The sequence below is a fragment of the Boleophthalmus pectinirostris genome, unplaced genomic scaffold (assembly GCF_026225935.1).
Source record: "Boleophthalmus pectinirostris isolate CB_2022bp ecotype Guang Dong unplaced genomic scaffold, ASM2622593v1 HiC_scaffold_22, whole genome shotgun sequence".
NCBI lineage: Eukaryota > Metazoa > Chordata > Actinopteri > Gobiiformes > Gobiidae > Boleophthalmus > Boleophthalmus pectinirostris.
This window is the reverse complement of record NW_026571190.1, coordinates 13,746,153-13,767,091: the sequence shown is the minus strand read 5'-3', so window position 1 is coordinate 13,767,091 and position 20,939 is coordinate 13,746,153. Positions and strand designations below refer to the sequence as shown.

At 35.2% G+C, this 20,939-nt stretch overlaps 2 protein-coding genes across 2 annotated transcripts in view; one reads left to right on the top strand and one right to left on the bottom strand.

The window, feature by feature from the left end:
• Positions 1-1,107: 1,107 nt before the first annotated feature.
• mrpl45 (mitochondrial ribosomal protein L45) lies at positions 1,108-6,292 on the bottom strand. Its single transcript, XM_020920116.2, has 9 exons — positions 6,135-6,292; positions 4,477-4,596; positions 3,638-3,830; positions 2,957-3,074; positions 2,780-2,878; positions 2,521-2,569; positions 2,290-2,439; positions 1,886-2,059; positions 1,108-1,721 (listed from the first exon to the last, which is right to left on the bottom strand). Exons 2-9 carry the CDS (start codon positions 4,537-4,539, stop codon positions 1,623-1,625), a joined length of 945 nt encoding a protein of 314 aa, XP_020775775.1. The 5' UTR covers positions 4,540-4,596; positions 6,135-6,292; the 3' UTR covers positions 1,108-1,622.
• The window catches only part of npepps (aminopeptidase puromycin sensitive), a 27,614-nt gene continuing 12,016 nt past the window's right edge, over positions 5,342-20,939 (top strand). The window contains exons 1-8 of the mRNA XM_020920115.2: positions 5,342-5,657; positions 9,441-9,525; positions 10,356-10,433; positions 10,519-10,640; positions 14,623-14,730; positions 19,090-19,290; positions 19,845-19,941; positions 20,031-20,064. Of these exons, the coding sequence (XP_020775774.1) occupies positions 5,535-5,657; positions 9,441-9,525; positions 10,356-10,433; positions 10,519-10,640; positions 14,623-14,730; positions 19,090-19,290; positions 19,845-19,941; positions 20,031-20,064 (848 nt within the window). The 5' untranslated portion in view covers positions 5,342-5,534. The remainder of the gene's footprint in view (positions 5,658-9,440; positions 9,526-10,355; positions 10,434-10,518; positions 10,641-14,622; positions 14,731-19,089; positions 19,291-19,844; positions 19,942-20,030; positions 20,065-20,939) is intronic.

Genomic DNA, 20,939 nt, shown 5'->3' with positions numbered 1-20,939 from the left:
AAGTTTTGACGTAAGTTGTAGACTGGACATTACAATTATGACAGGGAGCGACTGAGTAACCAACTTCAAACAACTAATTTAATCCACTGCTTGGCATTTGAAAGTGTAGAAATATTTTAAGTAAAACATATAGGTTGTATTTGTTGGAAAGTTTACAAATCACCTGGACTATAAGCTAATGTTTATAAAATAATATTACATAAAGCATATTTATTGTCATTCAAGATTAGGAGACGGTAGTTTAAGCAGAACATTAAAGATGGCAATTTCGCAAATCATATTACTCTTACACTTTTACACTTACTAAAAATAAAACATTAAATATTGTTTGTAAAGCAGGCTTTTTTCAAATTTATTCTTTAGTTTTTAAGTATAATGAAAATATTGTACTAATTTTGAGAACTAAAAACTGCATTGTAAAAGTACTGAACTTGACTTCCAGACAGAATACCAAACATATAATGTAAAGTTGTTTTTTTTCTGCTTCACTTTAATAACTTTAATTTGAATATCTTATCTCCATATGATGAAGTGATTGCCTTCCATTTATATATGTATGTAAAAATATCATAAAAGGTATGTTTTTTTTTACCAACTTTTAAATTCATTCAAGATGGTTGAATCTTGTATTTCTAAAATGGCAATAGGCAGACACAAAGACAATACAGGATATACACTGAAAAATTGAGATGTAGTGGAGTTTAAATATCAGTCAGCTGAATGCTAAATGTTGTTTTTTAAATTATTCACCATTTGTATCATTCTATTTAACTCATTATTTTGACTTCTTTGTTAGCAATTCAAGGGATGAATGCTCAAAAGGTTAATTGTTAGTGTACTTTATATCAGCTATAACAAATTAAGCAGCACATTTACATAATTTTACAACCCGTTTTTGTCAATCTGTGATATTGCATGTTTGTGTGTCTCACGAGTGAGCATGTTGTAATTTGTATTGACAGTTTATAAAATATTTACATTATTGGTTTACTGTCATTGATATTTGTAATGTTTGTCCAAGATTGTTACTGCTTAAATTGTTTGCACACGGCACTATATTTTTGTATTTTTAAACATGGACTTGACATATATTCAAACAGAAATAAATTCACAGAAATTTCAATTATGTTTTATCGGTACAAAACCTTTAACAACCAAGCATAGAAACTATGTGAACAGATAAGAACTCAACAAACACGGTGTTAGCCTATGTATTTACAGACGTAAAAATTTTTTGCTGTACATTATGAATTCTCAACTGTTGGAAGGGATCCTTAGACGCCAGTGCATATCCTCAGTTGTTAGCCTCATCCATTATAAAAACACAATAGTAAACAAATTATTCTTTATTTAAACATTTGATAGGTTTGAGTTTGCAGTTAAGATAATTGGGCCTTTCAGGTAGAACAAACTGATGTATGTCACCCACTTAAGTCATGTACCTAAGATTCAATAGTAATAACAAAGAAACTGCAGGAATACAGTGATAGGATCCGTGATTGAGATCGATCGGGGCACACTGAAACTATCCAACTAAAGCTGGATTGAAGGCTTCCACTGGCCCATACATTTTATTATCACAGTCAGTGTTTTTTGTTCAAAGAGAACAGCCCCCTCTGGTGTTACTTGTACCACTGCACTGCTTCAGGTTTTGGTACTTGGTAGTTCTGAGAGTCAAACTCTTCCCACGGCTTCAGTTCTGGACCAGGAATCCGTACAGTCTGAAAGAAGACATTTTTATTAATTTAATTTTAATGTAATCAAGATCCATTTATTTTAAATCATCATTGATCAACTTGAGTCTTTTTAATTGAGAGGTCTACAGACTAAACATGTGGTTTTGACATGATGTATAAATTTGATTAGATCTGGAGTGACCGGTCACCTTAATAATAGGATCTTTGGCAGGAGCCCAAGATGGCACGATCTTCCCATGGAGTCTCCAGCTTCCATAAGGGTTCACTAGGTGGCGCTCTATCACCAGATATTCCAACACATCTTTAGGCTGGTCCTCTCCTCCCAACATCAGCCGGCCAAAGCGGTCGTAAATGGCTAGAGTCTGAAGAACAATGAAGATGTGGGAATGAATAACAGTGCTACTGTGTACTGTGTAGCAGTTTGTCATTTTTTATTAAAAATATGGCTCCATGTTTGTTTATGGAAAAAAACATACATTTAAACCAGCTAAAATACTACATGACAAGTCCTCTATTAATAAAATGAAAAAATTTAATAAATTCCACAGTGTGCAGGTGCTTCAAAAGCATGTCAACACATTTACACTTGTACCTGTTTTGAGTGCATGCGGACTGTGACCTGTCCGTACAGATTGCCTTTGGAAACCATGTCTGGACACCGAGCATGAACAACCCGTGGAGGCTCCAAAGACTCAAGAAATCTCCAGCGAATCGTCTTGTATCGGTTTCCTCGAGTCATCTCCTGTTTTAAAAGACAAATGTTATATGGTATTAAGGAAAAGATGAGAGGAGAGATCAAGTAATACTGTGGTAGACTACTTACAGGGTAACATCTCTCTGTTACTAGGGAATGAAGTCTTTCTTTATTGAAGCTGTAACACATGAGAACAACTATCATCTGCTTGAATAAAACGTCACTTGTGTGTCACTTGTACAGACCCCACATAAAAGTCAAGACTAAGATAAAGTAGGACTTGCACTGGACTACACATTTACTGCACCTAATTTAAACAATAATTAACAATACAATCTGAAACGTTTAACTGAAGAATGAATTTAAGATAATAAGTGTATTTTCTTACTTTGATAATGCATTATGAGCTTCAATGAAGATTTCTTGAGCTTTTTCTGCAAAAGTCTTTGATGAGAACTCGGGGTCATTTTCTTTGATTTTACGAATTCTGTAATAACACAAATGAATTGATAACTATGAAAAATAATTAAATAATAAGTTTGATGTAAATGGGTGTGTGTCTTACGCAAGTTGTGAAGCAGCGCTCTGTCGAATCTGTTCTGTTCTTTGTTTAATTCCTTCTTTGGACAAAGTGGAGAGACGAGCATCACCTTCAGGAGGGATGTATGGGTCAAATATTCCAGCTGGAAAAACAAAAGGAATGAAAAAAAAAAACATTAACATCAGAATGGTCAACAGTGACTGTGGTTACATGCACGCTCAAAATCTAATTATTAACAGATTTTGTGTTATAAGATGATTAAAATTACATGTAAACAGCAAAATCATCTAATTACTTTCTGATAATGATCCCTCTGATTACTTCTGATTACTACATCAGAATTTGTGTGTCATTTCAGTAATGTTGAAAGTCCAGAAATCAGATAATGATCAGATTCACATAAACAAAGCCAATGAATCCTTAACCCTCTTCTCATCTAAAACCTCCCCCTCACCTTCTTTATATCCTGAACTTAATTCAGCTCTAACCTCACCATCCTTCGGCCCATATATTCACTGCCCCTCCTCTGTACCCCAGTAGCCACTCTCCCTCCTCTGTACGATTCATGATCCATCTTCTAAAAATTCACAACAACAGCTCTGTGTCATATATTCACTATTCCTCCACTGTACATGTCCAAACCATCTTAATCTAGAAACTGTGTATATAAAACATCACACATGACAAAAAATCTGACATTTTTACCAGTGCAGGCAATGTTGATGGGCCTCTCAATGTACTCCTGTCTGAAAACAATGCCTGCAGCTCGGGCATGTGCCTCTGGGTTAGCACTCCCTTTTTTTTTAAGACCAACTGCTGGAGGAATAAAGTAGCGCTTCTTTGTTCTCACGGTCAGCAACAGAGGGACAGGGCTACGGATGTCCAAAACCTCTGGGGCCTGAGGCAAGAGTTAGTAAAAACAAAAAAATGATTGTACATTTTCCACATGTTCTGATACAATGGCTGGTAGTATTGGAAGTTTTATCACTTAAATAACAGACTTAATCTTGATCCGGGCATAGTAAGAATGGTGTGCTTAATATTTTATATAAAAACTCTAAATAAAGATCACCATTACTTACCCATCTTTAGTTTTTGATGAGTAATGGGCATTACTAAGACTTGTTTTGTTTTCTTAGTTGAAATACATTGCATGTTCTTGTTAAAATATAAGAATGATTGGTTTTAGTATTATAGGTACTATTATATATTATATTTATGTTATACGTAGCGATAACAATGCAACATTACAATTATGTTTTTTTTTTCATTAAAAACTCTAAATGTAATCCAAAAAATAGGATAACAACATTTCTTTATAGATTTGAGCTTCAAAGAGCTGCATCGCGATGCATTATGCAGTGCTAATGGTTTATATGCGTTTAATTACGATCGGTCAGTTATCCATACAATGGTCTTTGCTTAAACCGACTCTCCACTTGGCTCCGATTGCAATTTCGAATTCCTTCCTTATAAGACAAATACTGCATGTTATTTTTATGACTTTGTAGAGGGGAAATGAACACGTTAGCCAAATAAATTACCTTTAAAGTATTGTATGTCGTTCGATTGAATGACAGCAGCGTCCTCCTCATGTGCAGCGCCATCTTGAGTTTTTTTGACCGGAAGCAAAACTCGCATCGTTTCAAAACTTCAGCATAAAGCTGGACAGCAATAAAGTAATTTGGAAAAGGTGTAAAATATTATTATTTTATTTATCTGTCAAAATATGTTTATCATGTTTATTCATGGATTTCTTCTTCTTCAACTACTTTTTAAACATTCCTTTATATTAATAACACATAAATAAATCCTGCCACGTTGATACAAAGAATATATACATTAAAAAAGTAATAATAATCCTAATCATTAGCAATTATTGGAGTTTATTTTTAGCTAAAGAAGAAATTAAATTTTCAATTGTAGTTCACCAAAACTGAAGAAGCAGCTTGGATGAGCTGTGAAACGACCAAAAACTTTTGTCCAGTTGACAAATTGAATTCCTCCTTTTGCCATGGATTCTACCTGGACGATTGAGGGCTTGTACACATATTAGAGCTTTATTGCAATGTGTGTGTGTGTGTATGTATGTATATGTGTGTGTGTGTATATATATATATATATATATATATATATATATATATATATATATATATATATATATATATATATATATATATATATATATATATTATATTTTTTTTTTTTTTTTTTTTTTTTTTTTTTTTTTTTTTGTATTATTCAACATGTAGATATTAAAATGTAAGAAATGTTTACATCAAATAATTCGCCTTTTCTTTGTATTTTCCCCCTGAATTTCTATTTGAATAATTACTATCTTATGTCGTAAATGATGCATTTATTTGTTAAGAGGGACTCGTTTTGATGGTGTACGTAGTGACGCAGAGTCCGTGCGTGCCGCCGTAGCTCGAGTGTTTGGCTCAGAGGCCGCAGGTTTCCGCTGTCATCCTACACACAGTCACTACCTGCTGTCCATCCTCACCGCAGAATCCCGTTTGGCTGAATAAACGCTTAAACTACTACTACCACCCCACACCGTACCGTGCTTATTGGCAACAACCGACGCCAAAACACAGAAATCATGCCCGAAAGAAGGCCCTTCGTGCGGTTACCCACTGACGTTACCCCCGTCAACTATGGCTTGTGTTTGAAGCCTGATCTCATTGACTTCACGTTTGAGGGGAAACTGGAGGCGCTGGTGGAGGTATGTGGCTCTAAATCTGCAGCGAGACTGTCTGGAGGATTTGTGTCGATACGGCTGGGATCTTGTTATGTAATCCGAGCAGCTAGCGTTACAAGCGGCTAGTGTCTTGTCTGCTGCCGTGCACAATTCACTGATAGCGGTGAATCGTTAGCCGCTAGTTCAATTAATGACAGTCCCCCGTCAATGCAAACACACATGTACGCTTTTCCATAACGCCAGGTGCACTGACATCTCTGACAGTGTGAAACGATTGTATACATTTAACAATGAATCTCACAATTCCTCCATTTAAGTTTACGCTAATTCATGCTAGCCGATTAGCTTAGCTGACTCACTCATTGCGTGCACTTCGCCTGGTCAAATTAACTGTTTATGTGCATATTCCAAGAGTTTGTCTGGACTACTTTTAACTTCGTGGTAATCCATAAGGGATGTGTTTTTCTAGTTGTGAATATTGAAAAAATAAGTTTGAATTACCACGCTAGAATGGGTTTAGCACGTTGTAATGTTTGCTAAATCATGGTTATCATCGTGCTGCCCACTCCCCCTGCGCTGCCACACGCGCTTTATCCGAGTGGATCCGAGTCGTGTGTTATGTGTCCAAGCTCTTTGACCCTGAAATGTCAAGTGTTCATGAGTTTATACAGCTCCTTTATGCTTCCGTTTCCTTTGTGCGACCTGCAAAGTGGCCACTCATATGGAAACTGAACCGTTTTGTTTTGTTTTACAGCCAAGAAATTAAAGACTAATGTAAAATACTACCACCGTGTAACATAACTCCAAATTAACTAGAACTCGTTGAGGTTAGACACAGGTCATGACTTCTAACCCAAACAATAATCCATCACATTGTGATGTTTAATTTATTTAAGTAAATGTTCACTTTCAAAATATTCCCGCTACTACTTTAAATGAGGAACGATTCTCAATGGTATATATTGCTATTTGGGCTGCAGTAGCTTGATTCTTACTTGTTGACTTGCCCTCCAGTGTGTAAAATATCAAATAGAGGTGAAAAAAGCTATGTTTTTTTTTTTTTTTCTCTCTCTCTCTCTCTCACTAGAGAACTTAAGGAGGTTGAAAAGCTGAAGCTACTCATTTCAAGGTTTTTGTTTATTATAAACAAAGAATGCAATGCCTGTTCCATTGTTCTTTAACTTCACAGTAGAATATGGTAGAGCTGTAGTCCACTAAAGAAATTCTTGGTCCATTAAAGACCGATTAGTCGACCAAAAAGGGGGCGTGGCAAAAGCACTTACATCTTTGCGTCTGACCCAAAATGGTTTGAAAGGAAACCTTTGCTGCAGTTTTGAATCTTGATGAAGTAGTCGATATTTTGTTGGGCCTTATGCCTAATAATAGCTTGGTTTACAATTATTTAATACTAAATTGTTATCACCCCATTAACTCTGTTTTAGTTATCTTTATTCATTGGTTTGAGTGGAGACAAAGCGCTGTTGAAACCTCTTTGAATACTAAAATACTATGCCAAAAACTATAATAATAATATTGTACTTATGGCATATAAAATATGTTAGATGGAATTATTTTAAAGATAAGACTGTTGGATATCTAAAAATGAAAAATGAATGAATACGTTCTTACAAATCATAATTGTAAGCAAACAAAAAAACTGAGAGTAGGGTTGTACAGTTAACAAGAAAAAAGTTCAGGACATTTATATTAAAAGCTTTTAGTTGCTTTTTACAAGACAGTATTAAATCCAATAGAAAACTCTGATAAATTTGAAGAAAAAAATTTGATAGTTTATTATTTTTTCTTTATCACGATAAATACTATATAAAATTATCATTTAATATATGAAAGTTGGAACAATATATTTTGGGGTCAATATTTATCATATGTAAATTTTTCTTTGCACTAGCAGGAATTTTTTTTATTTTTTTGCAATATGATTTAAGTTGTAAAACTTTATGGTGCAAATTAAGTACTAAAGCATGTTTTGGTGTTTATTTATTGCAGCTTATGCATTTTTAATAATTGTACGTTTAGAATAGTTTTTGTGGTTTAAATCTGCTTTTGGGTTATTGTGTCAGTGGCATGAATTGGTTTCAGTATTATTGTTTATCGTCTATATTTACGATACTAATGCATATATTGCACTTCTAAATTTGTTATATCACACTTACAAATTTTATTTGTTATCGTGACAAGCCTATCCATGCCCAGCTCTAGTTGTATGTTAGCATACAATTTGCACACATTTACTTGCTTGTAGTTGAATTTAAAATGAGCTTGCTTTTGGCTTATTGCCCCATGCTGATATCCAGGCATGCCCAGGCTTGTCTTTTAATTGGAGTTTTGAGCATCAGCACAAATGAATGTCACTGCAGACACAGAGATGCAGCCATCATTTCACATCACATCAATTAAACTCCCATGATATCCTTTGAGCGAGAGAAACCAGGGCTAGACTGGATAGTTCTCATACTACTGTACAATCTATATGTAACAAAAGAAATGGAAAATATATGGTGACATTGTTGTTTTGAAGGTATGCAAAACATAATGATGATATTGTCTATAAAAATTATTTTTAAAAATTCTTTTAAAGAAAAGCTTTCGAAACTATTACATATCTCTGTTTCTGGCCTAAACTCCATGCACAAGACTACACCTGCTCAGGAGTTTATACAAAAAAAAAAAAAAAACGAACTAATGCAGAAATTAAACTATGAATCATGAGTGTAATCTGCCTTGTACATAAAAATAAATACCAAAATAAATACTTAATCTTCAGCTCACTCACTAAAGTCTACTTTCTGTTGTTGTCCCATATAAATAAATAACATGTTTAGCTGTCTTGATTTGTTCTACTCTGAGACTCATCAGTCTATTAACTGACAAAAACAGAAACTTGTTATCAGAAAGGGTATTTATAAAGTGATATTTCTGTACTTTCATTTTAGTTAAATATTGCCTGAATGTAAAAGGCCCACTACTAAATTTCTATACCGTATCCTATTTTTGTCTGTGTGTGTCTAGTATCTAGTTAAGTCTCAATCAGTATCTGTGTATCGATAATTTTGACATGCCCACCCCTACGTAATAGGCAGTGAGGATTGATAGTCTTTCGATGGGTTACTTGGGTCTTGTCTAAAGCATTGTTTTCACTAGGGACACCCTGATTGTATTGGACAAAACATTTAAACCCCGTGACCTCTTTGCTCCATCAGTGATCTCCTCCTAAAAGGATCAAGGAAAATGCTTACACAAACACAAGCTACAATCACATTTTAAAAGAAGGAAAGCTTAGTCATGATCCAAGAAGACAGGATTATTTACCCTTTTGTTCTGTACTCAAAATGTTCAGTTTAATATCAGTTAATTTAGGTTTTATGTTCACTTCAAATTTCAAAGAGGTGTGCACTGTATAACCTTTTTTGTGGGAGCCTTCCATTATTATGACAAGTTATTACTTTGCATCAGATGTTCCAGAATATGGCATTAATTAAATGACCAAATTATAAAATATATTTTTTTGAGAAATACAATTTTTTACTGTCATGTCTCCACTGTTTTTTCCTGTAACTTGGCCTGGTAGCAGCTCCATGGAGATAAGTTTGGGCCTATTGTGAAACATTCCAGGCAGACCAATATCTGCATTTCCATGGAAACAAGCAAGTAGCAGACCCTCCACCAGAAAAGTTACTTCTCCATTTACTGTACATTGTTTTGTAGACGGTTAAGTCAGTTCACTTGTTGCTATAGAAAGATTCCATCCCTGTGTTTTCATTGGTCTCCCTTTTTCTGTGTTTACAGGTGACACAATCGACCAATCAGATTGTGATGAACTGCGCCGACATTGACATCATCACAGCCTCATTCTGTCCACAGGGAGCAGAAGGTTGGTCTGTTTGAGCCAATGAATCAAGGTTTACATGAGACTTTTAGAGAGATGCATACCTTTGGAAAGAAATGTAATTGTATTTTATCTGACAAGTATTGAGATTAGATTTGCAATATATATTTAAAAGAATCTGTTCTGAATACACATTGCAAACAACTTCATTAACCTTTGAGAGAAGACATGTTTGTCTAGACTACAGGTACAAGATTTTTTTCTATAAAAACACACAGTCTATTATCTAGTTGTAGTCTTTTCAATTTGATGATCCCATATTGCAATTTCAGTACATTTTGCAGTGCTAGTTTAGACTTTAAAAAAAAACAGACAGTGTTAAAAAAAATTTCTCTGTCAGCTCAGTCTAGCACAGAACTGAGATTTCTCTAACAGTCTTGCATAGTGGAACAAGCTATTTTTTCTTAGTATTAGCAATGGATCTATTATGAAATCTGGATAGGGTATTGTAACTGCTTATATTCGACTGACAGCACCTACAGCTTTAAATTGCGTGGATTTTGTGGTGGTGTTTGCCTTTATTCAGATTATATTTTTTCTCTTGTTTCAAAATCCATCAGTTGTCTTAAAAACACTTTTCATCTTTAGCTTCGGTTTGCTCTACGCTAAAGCCTAAACTAGCACCACTGAGCTCTGCCCATTCATTAAACTGGCAGGCATATAATGGTAACCTTGAGTATTTCCAAGGTTACTCTTGTCGAGTTCACCCAAGAACTATGTGCCAGTGTAGCCACTTATCCATTTTAATATGAATCATTTATAGTTTATCATTAAGTTTTTAGGATATCAATGTTCTTATTTTTGTGTTTTTGTAGAAATTAACGCCACAGGTTTTAACTATCAAAATGAAGATGAGAAAGTCACGCTGTCATTTCCCAGTGCGCTACAGAAAGGTGAAGGCTCTTTCAAATACAACTATTTATACATTTATTTTTGGGAATTCATTTTCAAACTCTGTACTATATTTTTGTATTCCAGGGTCCGGTATGTTGAAGATAGACTTTGTGGGAGAACTCAATGACAAAATGAAAGGATTCTACAGAAGTAAATACACAACAGCAGCTGGAGAGGTCCGCTATGCTGCTGTCACACAGTTTGAGGTAAGACAAAAAACAATCCCGTCAAAGTTACAGCTATTTTGGGACTATGCATTTATTTGTACTGTGTACATAAATTCACTGCATAATTTTTTTCCTGAATGATATGAAAAGGTTGGTTTAGGATGACAAAGACTTGAGAGCAAAGTAGGGCTGAGCTGTTAATGGAGATCAAGGTTTGATCAGCCTGGGTCTACAGCCAGTCCTTTGTCAGTACTTTGGAGAATGAAATTGGACCAGAAAGTTGACTTTTGCTCATGTTCTGGGAAGTATGATTGAAAACCATTTATATTTGTTTTAAATATATTTTCTAAATACAAAATCTAATTGGAAATGAGGAAATTCAACTTGGAATTAGGGATGGGCATTCGATGAAATTTTCTTAACCGATCGTCGGAAGAATTAACAATCGATTATCGATTAATCATTAACGTTTTTATATTAAAATGATCATCATCATTATTACTATCTGCACTACTAATCTGCATAAATAAATTCAACTTTACGACATATAAACCGTAACGACTCTAGAGCCACATCAATCCGTTTGACGACATTAATTATTTATGTGTTTAATTCAGTTTTGCGCAACTCTCACAGAAACGAAACTTAAAACCGCATCGCTAATTTGCATAAACTAAGCGAAGATAAAACTACAGCTCTTGTGTCGCTGATGCGGTCAATTTCTGTCGGATTAAAAGACATGACTCAGTGGAATACAGGTTAGTGTGACCAGATTTGCGTTTGTCAAAACCAGGACACCGTGCGGGGGGAGGGAGGTGGGGACTCGTCATCGACATTGCGCGACTCTCACCTGGTAAAGCTTTTTCCCACTGGACACCGAAACATATGTTCCTGCTTTATACACTGTGCACCTGGCCTCACACTTGTCCCGAACGCAACGGAAAGCGTGGACCTTCTTGTAGAAGTCATCGTTAAATACGCATTTGTGCTTCGGTACGCTGCAGACTGACCGAATGTTTGTGTTTGCTCGCTCCTTCTGAGTGCAGAGAGACACATGTACAGACCCCTGTTTGGTCACGCTACACACAGCAACCTACATTCGGTTTGTCGATTAAAATTAACGTAATCGACGAAATTCTTAATGATCAATTATCGATTAATCGATTAATCATGCCCATCCCTACTTGGAATTTCATATTTATCTTTTTTTCGCTGGGGCTTCGAGATTAATCACAATCAAATTAAAATTGCAATTTGAATGGTCCCAATTGGCAAACTGCAAAATACTAATTATTTATGTAAGGATTTAAGTAATTTTCTCTGTAAACAACAAAAAACTCACAAACTGTGAAATGCGTCTGATCCCTGAATTCAGATCATATTTCAGTCTTCTCTTAATTTACAATGCTTTTGGATGTGTTAAAAAGTGTACTTTGAACAGAGTTCTACTATAAATCGCAAATCTCACTATTGCAGTGCTTGTCAGAAAAGCACTATATAGACAACAGCTATCCCAAAAAACGAGGCATTTAACATTTTATTTGATTTGCTCTTCTTCACTGCTGTTGTCTGTCAGGTTAATGTTTCGTGTTTATTTTACTAGTTGTTTGGCCCTCTTTTATGAGATCTGCTTCTCCAATTCTCCTCTCTTTTGTTTAAGCAAATCGTTGAAGCCTGTAAACCTGTTAGCCTCTTTCAGCACGGCTCCCCACCTGAACTGGTTCTGAGGTGGAGCACAGTGCACCACAGAAAAGCAAAATAGGCACGTTACAACAATTACTACATACACACTTATTGTTTAATAAAAGAAAGACATGGTCAATATTTATCATGTGTAAGTTTACTCTGATAGCATTTAAGCTGTAAGGGGTCAAATAATTTACATCTGTGACTCATTCAAGTCTCACCATGTAACTTTTAGCCTAAAAATTCAGTACCGGTAATTAGAGCATGTTTTTCCATTATATATTTCAGTGAAAAACATAGAAAAACGTTTGTCCGTACTGTGAGTGGGCTTGCATCTCCAAAAAACCTGACTTATTTGGCTGGAGGAGGGCCTCTGTTTCCTGCGTTTTTCCATGGAAATATTGTTCCTTTGGCTGTAATATTTCAGTGTATTGCTATCTCCATGGAGAATTTTCCGAAGCATGGTTTCAACTTCCCCCTGTAATCATGCAGGTGATGTGCCACCTCCAAAAAGTTTAATAATACTTACTAATAAAGTTCAGTATTTCATTCTGCTATTTATTTATGTATTTATTTATGTATTTTTTGTGCCAATATATTAGATTTCATATTTCCCTCTTTAACACTTGTTTCATACCTGCTTTGTCTATCTTTGAGACTATAGGGTCATTTGTTCTTGTGAAAGTCAAAACTGACCCCAATCACTGTTTATACTGTAGGTTAGGATGCCCTTCATTGATTTGCCTTATTATAACTAACTCAACTGTTAAGCAATATTTGTTGTTTTTTCCTTGAAGTGTATCACCTTCTGTAGCAGCTGCTGAGGGCTCGGTTATTCCATTTTGCATGCTTTGCATTTTTTATGGGGGTACTGATACCAGCCCATCATAGTTGTAAATGATGTCATCATAAGGCACTTATGTAAAAAAAATTAAATATGATTGACTTGTGAATAGTCTGAGATTTTTAGACCTATATTACAAAATATGTGAACCAGCTAAAGCTAAAACATGAGTGTCTTACTATACCATTTACCACCGGTAAACGGAGACTCAGACCTACATACTTTATTAATATTGTGAGTGCAGGATTTTCCAAGAAAAATTTACTTATTCCTATTTGCATACAAGTTGATGTTAAAACATTGTGTTGAAATTGCATTTTTTAAAAGTTTCAGGTTGTTCATAATATAATAATATTTTGTAAAAGAAAGAGTTCATCAATTAAAAAAGATTTCTGTAATAGATTTGCTTTTCTCTGCACGAATATTTGAAGTTATTGCTATTTTTGGGATACATATGCCAAAGTAGGTTGGATACGGCCCCCGGTAGTTGTTGCAGTAATAGTAATAGTAATAATAATAATAATAATATTTTGAAGACATATGAGAGCTCTACTAGTGTAATGCACTACACAAAATGAGCATTTGTGAAGATCATGAAGTGATACTAACAATAACACACACACAATAACCTGATCCCATAGGTGCACTTATAATACAGCCTGATGTGTCACAAATGTCCCATCAAGTTAGAACAGCGCGTTATCACTCACCTCTCACTGACGTAAAACTACTTCTTTCCTAAAGAATCGTCCTGCATTTCCCTGAAGCAGAGTAGGTCTAGAACAGACACATGTTCCTCCACACGTGTGTAATAGTACTGTTATTCCACTGCCCCTGTTGCTCCTTCATAAACACACAGACGAGGTGGAATCCTGGCTACAGCAGCCACTCACTTTGCTGCTTCGTTTGGATCCTACATTTTACACAAACTGGCCCTGAAACTAGCTCACTGTTGGATTAAATGACTGCCTGTATTTCTAAATAATATCTAATCATTACAATCGCAAAACTATAAACAATGACTTGCCACTAAAAGTGGGTTATTTTTAGACACTTGTGTTGAAAGTTAGTGCTGCTGTTGTCATCTCCTTCCACACATCTCCGGTTCCCATGAATGATGATATGGGTTTATTCAGCGTTGTTTGAGCCGGTTGTGGCCCTCAGTACCCATGCGCAAGCCTCTAACACAACTGGCCTCTCCAGTTCAAATGGACAGAAGTGAAAACAGGGTTATTTGGACATAATTTTAAACTATTTAATTATACTTTTGACACACACAATAATTTTAGCTTTTGTTGGTTTTATTGGTTTTATTGCCTTGATTGCCGTTACCGCATACCACTGGTATAAAGTGATATCTCTGCAGGTTTGTGGTCAATTCACATTTTGTGCTAAATTTGAACCTCATCCAAGACATTTACAGGCACAGGCAGTAATTTGTCAATTTTCTCAGCATTGCATCATTAATATAATGAGTACTTTTGTCTCCAGGCCACAGATGCACGCAGAGCTTTCCCGTGTTGGGACGAACCTGCCATCAAAGCCACCTTCGACATCAGCCTGATCGTCCCCAAGGATCGTGTCGCCTTGTCAAATATGGTATTCCTCACATTTGTACTTTTACACACAGATAAAAAAAAATAAAAATTAAGCATTCGTGAGCTCAGAGGTAACTTGGGTAGTAGTGTTGTCACGAATCAATACACGAATACCAATTCTATTTCCATAGTAAACAAAGGACTCTGTACTGATTTTGATACCATGATAATAAAAACAGGACACCACAGAACACAAAATTTTAGTTTCTTTAATACTATACTTACTATACTTTACTCTTTTCTAATAATAATTCTGATATAGGTCAAGAACATTGTAATCATTGTGAGAAAGTCATAATATTGAAAGGAGTATCTACTTTTGACCAGTTTTGAAGTATATATATTATATTTTTTCTGTGGTCATTACATTATATTGGTTGCCAAATCTTTTTATATTTTTTGAGCTGAATAATGCTATTTCTTGAGAAATCTCTGACCAAAACACTTCTTGTAAAAACTAAAATAGACACTTAAGTTCATGCACTACTATCAGCCCCCTTCCACAGTTTGAGAAACACAACTATATTCACATCTTTGGGCCGTCATTCTCCTCTGCAGAATAGTTTACACAAGAGTTCAAAACCCCTGGCTAATGTTATACTTCTATTTTAAAGAGCCTTTGTTATACCTGAAAGCCATACAAGATGTCTGAATTTTACATCAAAGTGACATCAAAATACCACATCTAGCTCATATAAAATGTAACGCTGCCCTCAGGCTCAAAAGGACAGCAGATCTCTCTCAAATCTGAAGTTTGAAACTGAAATATTTGAATAGTATTGCACTGTAGTTTCATTGTAGCCATCTTGAAAATAACTACATACTATCCAAATCCAAACTTTATGAATCTTGTTTTTCAACTGACAACAATCATGTCTTTAGGGTTGAATAATGACAGCACTTTGTGAAGCATTTGTGGAAAAAAAAAATATATATTTTTTGTTCAAGCTGACAGATATCAGATATATAGGCTCAGTAACTACAGAGGTGTTAGCCATAAATCATGTCATCAAATCTTCAATCTGAAAGTTAAACTGCTAATGCTACCATAGAATTCTGACCTGTCCTCCAGCTCAGTGCTAAACTATAGATTGTAAAACTGTGATGAAGTCACTTAAACGCAACCAATATTACATATTGAGATATTTCCTGTAGCGGTATAACTTCAAAATGACGTATTGTAACTGGACTAGTAGTTGTTGCTTGTTATTCCTTTTAACAAGCAGACCTCAGTGCATTTAAAAGATGTCAGACTGGTCTATAAAAGTTTACAAAATAGTAGCTTGAATTTTCCATTGGCCTTGGGCAAAAGAAATTCTATAGAAGCATCACCCTCAAACTTTGTTCAGACTTGACAATCCTGTAAAAGTACTTGAGATGTCAATGAAGTAACATTTTTAAGAAAAGGAAATGAAATGAAATTGTGAAACATTAACTCTGAGTACTGAAAACTGTACAATAAAATATGACAAAATGGTGCCTTTCCTAAATAGTTTTACAATGGTCTGGATCAAAATATTAACTAGTGTTTTACTACAAGATAACATTAAAAAACTGCTATAATTTTTTATTAACAGTTTTGAGCATCAATCCTTTTCCTTAATATTGAAATTGAGTTTGAAATTTTAGTATCCTAACAGTACTAGTGCAATAGAAACCAAGCCAATGGTCCTAAATAGTCATGCTTGATTGTCCCAGGGCAACTGTGGCTAGACTGGGACCTGAGTGAGAGTAACGATTAATGAAAACCTGAAAGGGAAAAAACATATTATTTGCTAAATCTTTGACCACACAACATTAGTTTTAATATGGAAACTGCTGTATAAAAGCTGCTGACATTTAGACTTTGTGAACAGTATTCCCTGAGCCATTGCAGTGACCTTTACAGTCTGGCCCGGATAATGGAGCCACTTTGTTTGAGCGAAGGCCGACGCAACATGAGAATCCACTTCAAAATATAAAGAGAGGAAGCTTATTTCAACTATCAGGGCTTCTAAATGTCACCGCAGATTTTTTTTGTGAGTTTGATGTAGTAAAATTGTCCGTTACAAAGCTTAGCACATAATTTGGGGGATTTTAAAGTGTCAGTCTCTATGCAGATGTCATTGCTTTGTGTGAAATGTTCCAAGTATGTTCCAAGTATGGCAGTAAGCTTCTCTATCTCCATCAAGACAAGACATTACAGGTCACATCTATGCTGAGGCGAGCCCCCACACAATTGAAATTAATATTTTTCGAAGTAGTTGATGGTGAATACACCTGTAATGTATTAAATGCAAGATGAATGTTTAATGCCATTCTGTGGAACATGTAGAGGAAGGCAGAGCAAAAAGACAAGCAGGTGTTGGATCCTCAAAATATTCAGCTCTAATAGGCTAAAGCACAGGTTTCTTTATCGCGGCACACTTGCTGTATATATAAAGCACAATCTGCACATTTTATCCACAAAGCTGCTTAGTCAGACACAGAAATAAGTTTGGGGCAGAGAATTTCCAAACTTGTTCACTGCCATTATCTGTAGGAGGTGCTTTAGACCTGGTGAGTTCTAGTTTAGACCTGTTTTAGTCCTGGTTTGTCTTGCTTCTGTGGACAATTATCGGTCATTAATATCTGTCTGAGGTTAGACCAGATTTACTAATTAGTCCTTGAATAGTTCTGGTTTAGTGCAGTTCTGGTCATTATATAATGGTCTAAGGAAGGAACCATGTTGAACTGGTAACCAACAGACAATTTTTATCTTGAGTTTTGACAGGAATCGTGATGAAACAGAAAAACAATCCACAAAAACTAGATCTAAAGTGGCTTTAGCCTTAAAGCAGACCTGTTATACAAAATTGACTTTTCAAAGTTTTAACAATGTTGTAGCTGTTTCTTCTCACCATTTACTCACCCAAAGTTGTATTTGGAGTGGTATGTGCATGTTTGAGCAATCTTTAATCACGTATTTTCAAGACAGCACTTTTGGCGATCAACTCCTGTTTGCACCGCCACGGTATACTACTACTACGACTACGACTACGACTACGACTACGACTACGACTACGACTACGACTACGACTACGACTACGACTACTACCACCTTTGTTCTCGAATGTTATTTTCTTAATAGATGATACACAGCATTACATTGTCAATATGGTACAAATGAAAAAAGAAATCCACTACTCGCAATTATTATTATTTCAGTATTGTGATTTAAATAGTCCAAATTATAGCATGACACGGGTGTTGTGCTTGAATCTGCTATATAGTTATAATCTACCATATACTGTATCTTCTTTAATTTATGCTCATAGATGTAAAAATGGTAAATTACCTTGACAGGACTTAAAAGGTTTACTTTTAAAATCAATGTATTGAAACCGATCTTTACTTTATTGCTACTGCGACACTAGGGACAAAAGGTAAATAATCCTCACTATTTACCAAGTGCATTGTGGACTTTATATATACAGCCTCTTGTATTCCGGCTTTGAAGCTTACAATAAAAACATACAGCAGAAATGTGTTTTACCCATTGTAATCATTAACTGCTATATGGTGTGACAATAACAGTGAAGCTACATTCTTGTCTCTTATTATGAAAGAGTTAATTTGGACTCTGTCCCAGAGCGGTCCCATTGTAAAATCATTCATCTCTGAAAATAAACCAGGAGTGTTTGCTACTGTCTGAGCTACAGGCTGAGCTACAGGGCTGTGGTCACTTCAAAACAAAGGGCTGTGTTTGTGCAGCTGTAAACGGGCATTAAATCTAACAGTCACGGAGGCTGAACTGTAATATGTTTAACATATGTCATTCATGCGTCAATCTATAGGTAAAAGCTACAAAGCAAGAGCAAAGCACTGATTTGTCTATATGTATAGTTGAGGGTGGCTTAAATAGTTCAGTAGTGGCATATGCTACTATATCAATATATTACTCTAGTTTTTTACTGGTTTCAGGCTCTTGTAATTTGCAACATTTTGAACAATAAAATAAGTGATCACTGTGACAACAGTCCCAGTTAATCGTCATTTTAAAACTTTAATTTTGTGACGGCACTACAATATTGTTGTCCGTTTATAGACGGGAAAGTTGTTTATGCAAGACATTTGACATTAATTGTTTTGTTAAAAAAGGTGTAGTTCATATTAAACATTGATAAACATTATTTTCCTATTGTCAAGGGCCCATATTGGCAGCCACATGTAGTTTACCATCACTATGTATGGGGAATGAGTCTCACTCTTGGTCTCACTCATCTTGTTCTAGTTTCAAGGGGAAAAGACAAATTATTTATTTAATTATTTATTTAGTTTTTAGTCAAGTAGACTGATTAGACCTAAATAAATTAATAGATTTTTCCCTCTATTTGTCCAGAATGTGATCGATCGAAAGCCATATCCAGAAGACGAGAACCTGGTGGAGGTGAAGTTTGCCACAACCCCTATCATGTCCACTTATCTGGTCGCATTCGTCATCGGAGAGTACGACTTTGTGGAGAGCCAGTCCTCTGATGGAATCACAGTCCGGGTCTACACTCCTGTGGGGAAGGCCGAGCAGGGCAAGTTTGCACTGGAGGTGAGGGGATTTCATCATGTTCAAGAGATAACAAGATGTATTAATTTAATATTTTACTTAAAGGTGCACTGTGTAACTTTTCTAATGGCATGCCACTACCTGCTTGAATACATTGGGATGTCATTGCTTTGCCTACAACATTCCAGGCACTGGTTAATATTGTTCAAAACATAAATTCTTACTGTAAGTGGGCTCACTGGTGGGTTCACCTGCTCATGTGGATTGAGTTAGGTAAGTTTTATGCCATACTGTGGAACATTCCAAGCAAAGCAATAACATATCCATGGAAATGGGTATTTGCCCCACCAAAAGTTTTATATTGCACCATAAAGACTCAGCGTGCTGGTACTGAACAAAGTTGCTTACAAAGCAATAGACCTGGTAAAATTTTCATTAGATTAGAGAATTAATATATCATTTTTATTAATATAGGTCCTTTTACTACAACACATAAATATTGAATCATGCATACAAATATAATATGGACAGAAAAATGTAGATAGAAATATATGAAAAAATTAAAAATAAAAAATATTTCTCATTGTCTTTTTCAGGTTGCTACGAAGACACTACCTTTCTACAAAGACTATTTCAATGTTCCTTATCCATTGCCTAAGATTGATCTCATAGCTATTGCTGATTTTGCTGCTGGTCAGTACTAGTCTTTTTATTTTTATCTGTTTACTTTAATTCAGCCATTTATGTCATAAAAGTATGAATTTTACCTTTTCTCTTTTCAGGTGCCATGGAAAACTGGGGCCTTGTAACATACAGGTAATTACATGTCCAAGAGTTTGAAATAAATAAAGTGTTTGTCTGTTAAAAGACCTAAATCTGGTCAGGTGACATATTTTTAAGTTATGCAATGAGTTTTCTGGTCAGGCCCTGGGCACTTGCTCTGTTGATGGCAGTGTATGCATGGCTGCTGATAAGGACCATGAAAACAGAGTTGAGCAATAACAAAGTTGTGCTCTAGTTTCTTAAAGGACTCAGAACCATTGCATCTTACAGTAATTTATTTTGAAATAATTATTTTTTTAATGTTATTCAGAACCACAAATGTCCCCTGTGCAATCTCATCAAAGTTGTTGTCGTATACTAGAAGTAACAGTAGCAGTAGCAGTAGCTGAAGTTGTAAAACAAGAATACAGCTGGGCAATATGTCAGAAAATGTATCTGTTTTTTCCTTGTTTTAGTTGAGTATGAGTTTTGAGAGAATTCTTAAATTAAAACCAAATTTTATGAACATGAATGAAACAAGACACACTGTCATTTCACAGTTAAATTTATCCCTCCAAAATATGAATTCTCCTCCAACCACATGTTTTTACTGACTGAAGAGTGGCAGTGGACATCCCAGCTAAAAAAAAACTCAAAGTAGGTCACTGACAATTTGAAATTGAACTCAGATCTCAAATTGATAAAAATAGTTTCATTGCACAGTACAAATTGTATTAATGATAACACAATAATATGGAACTCTGCAGTACATATTATTCTATAATATAATAATAAGAAGAATATAAGGTCATAATATTATTGAAAATAGGAGGGAATTTGGTGAGGGTAGTAGTAGTAGTAGTAGTTCAACTTGTGATGTTAGGAGAATTATGACAGAAGAGATTATTTGTTCCTGGTGAAATTTCAGT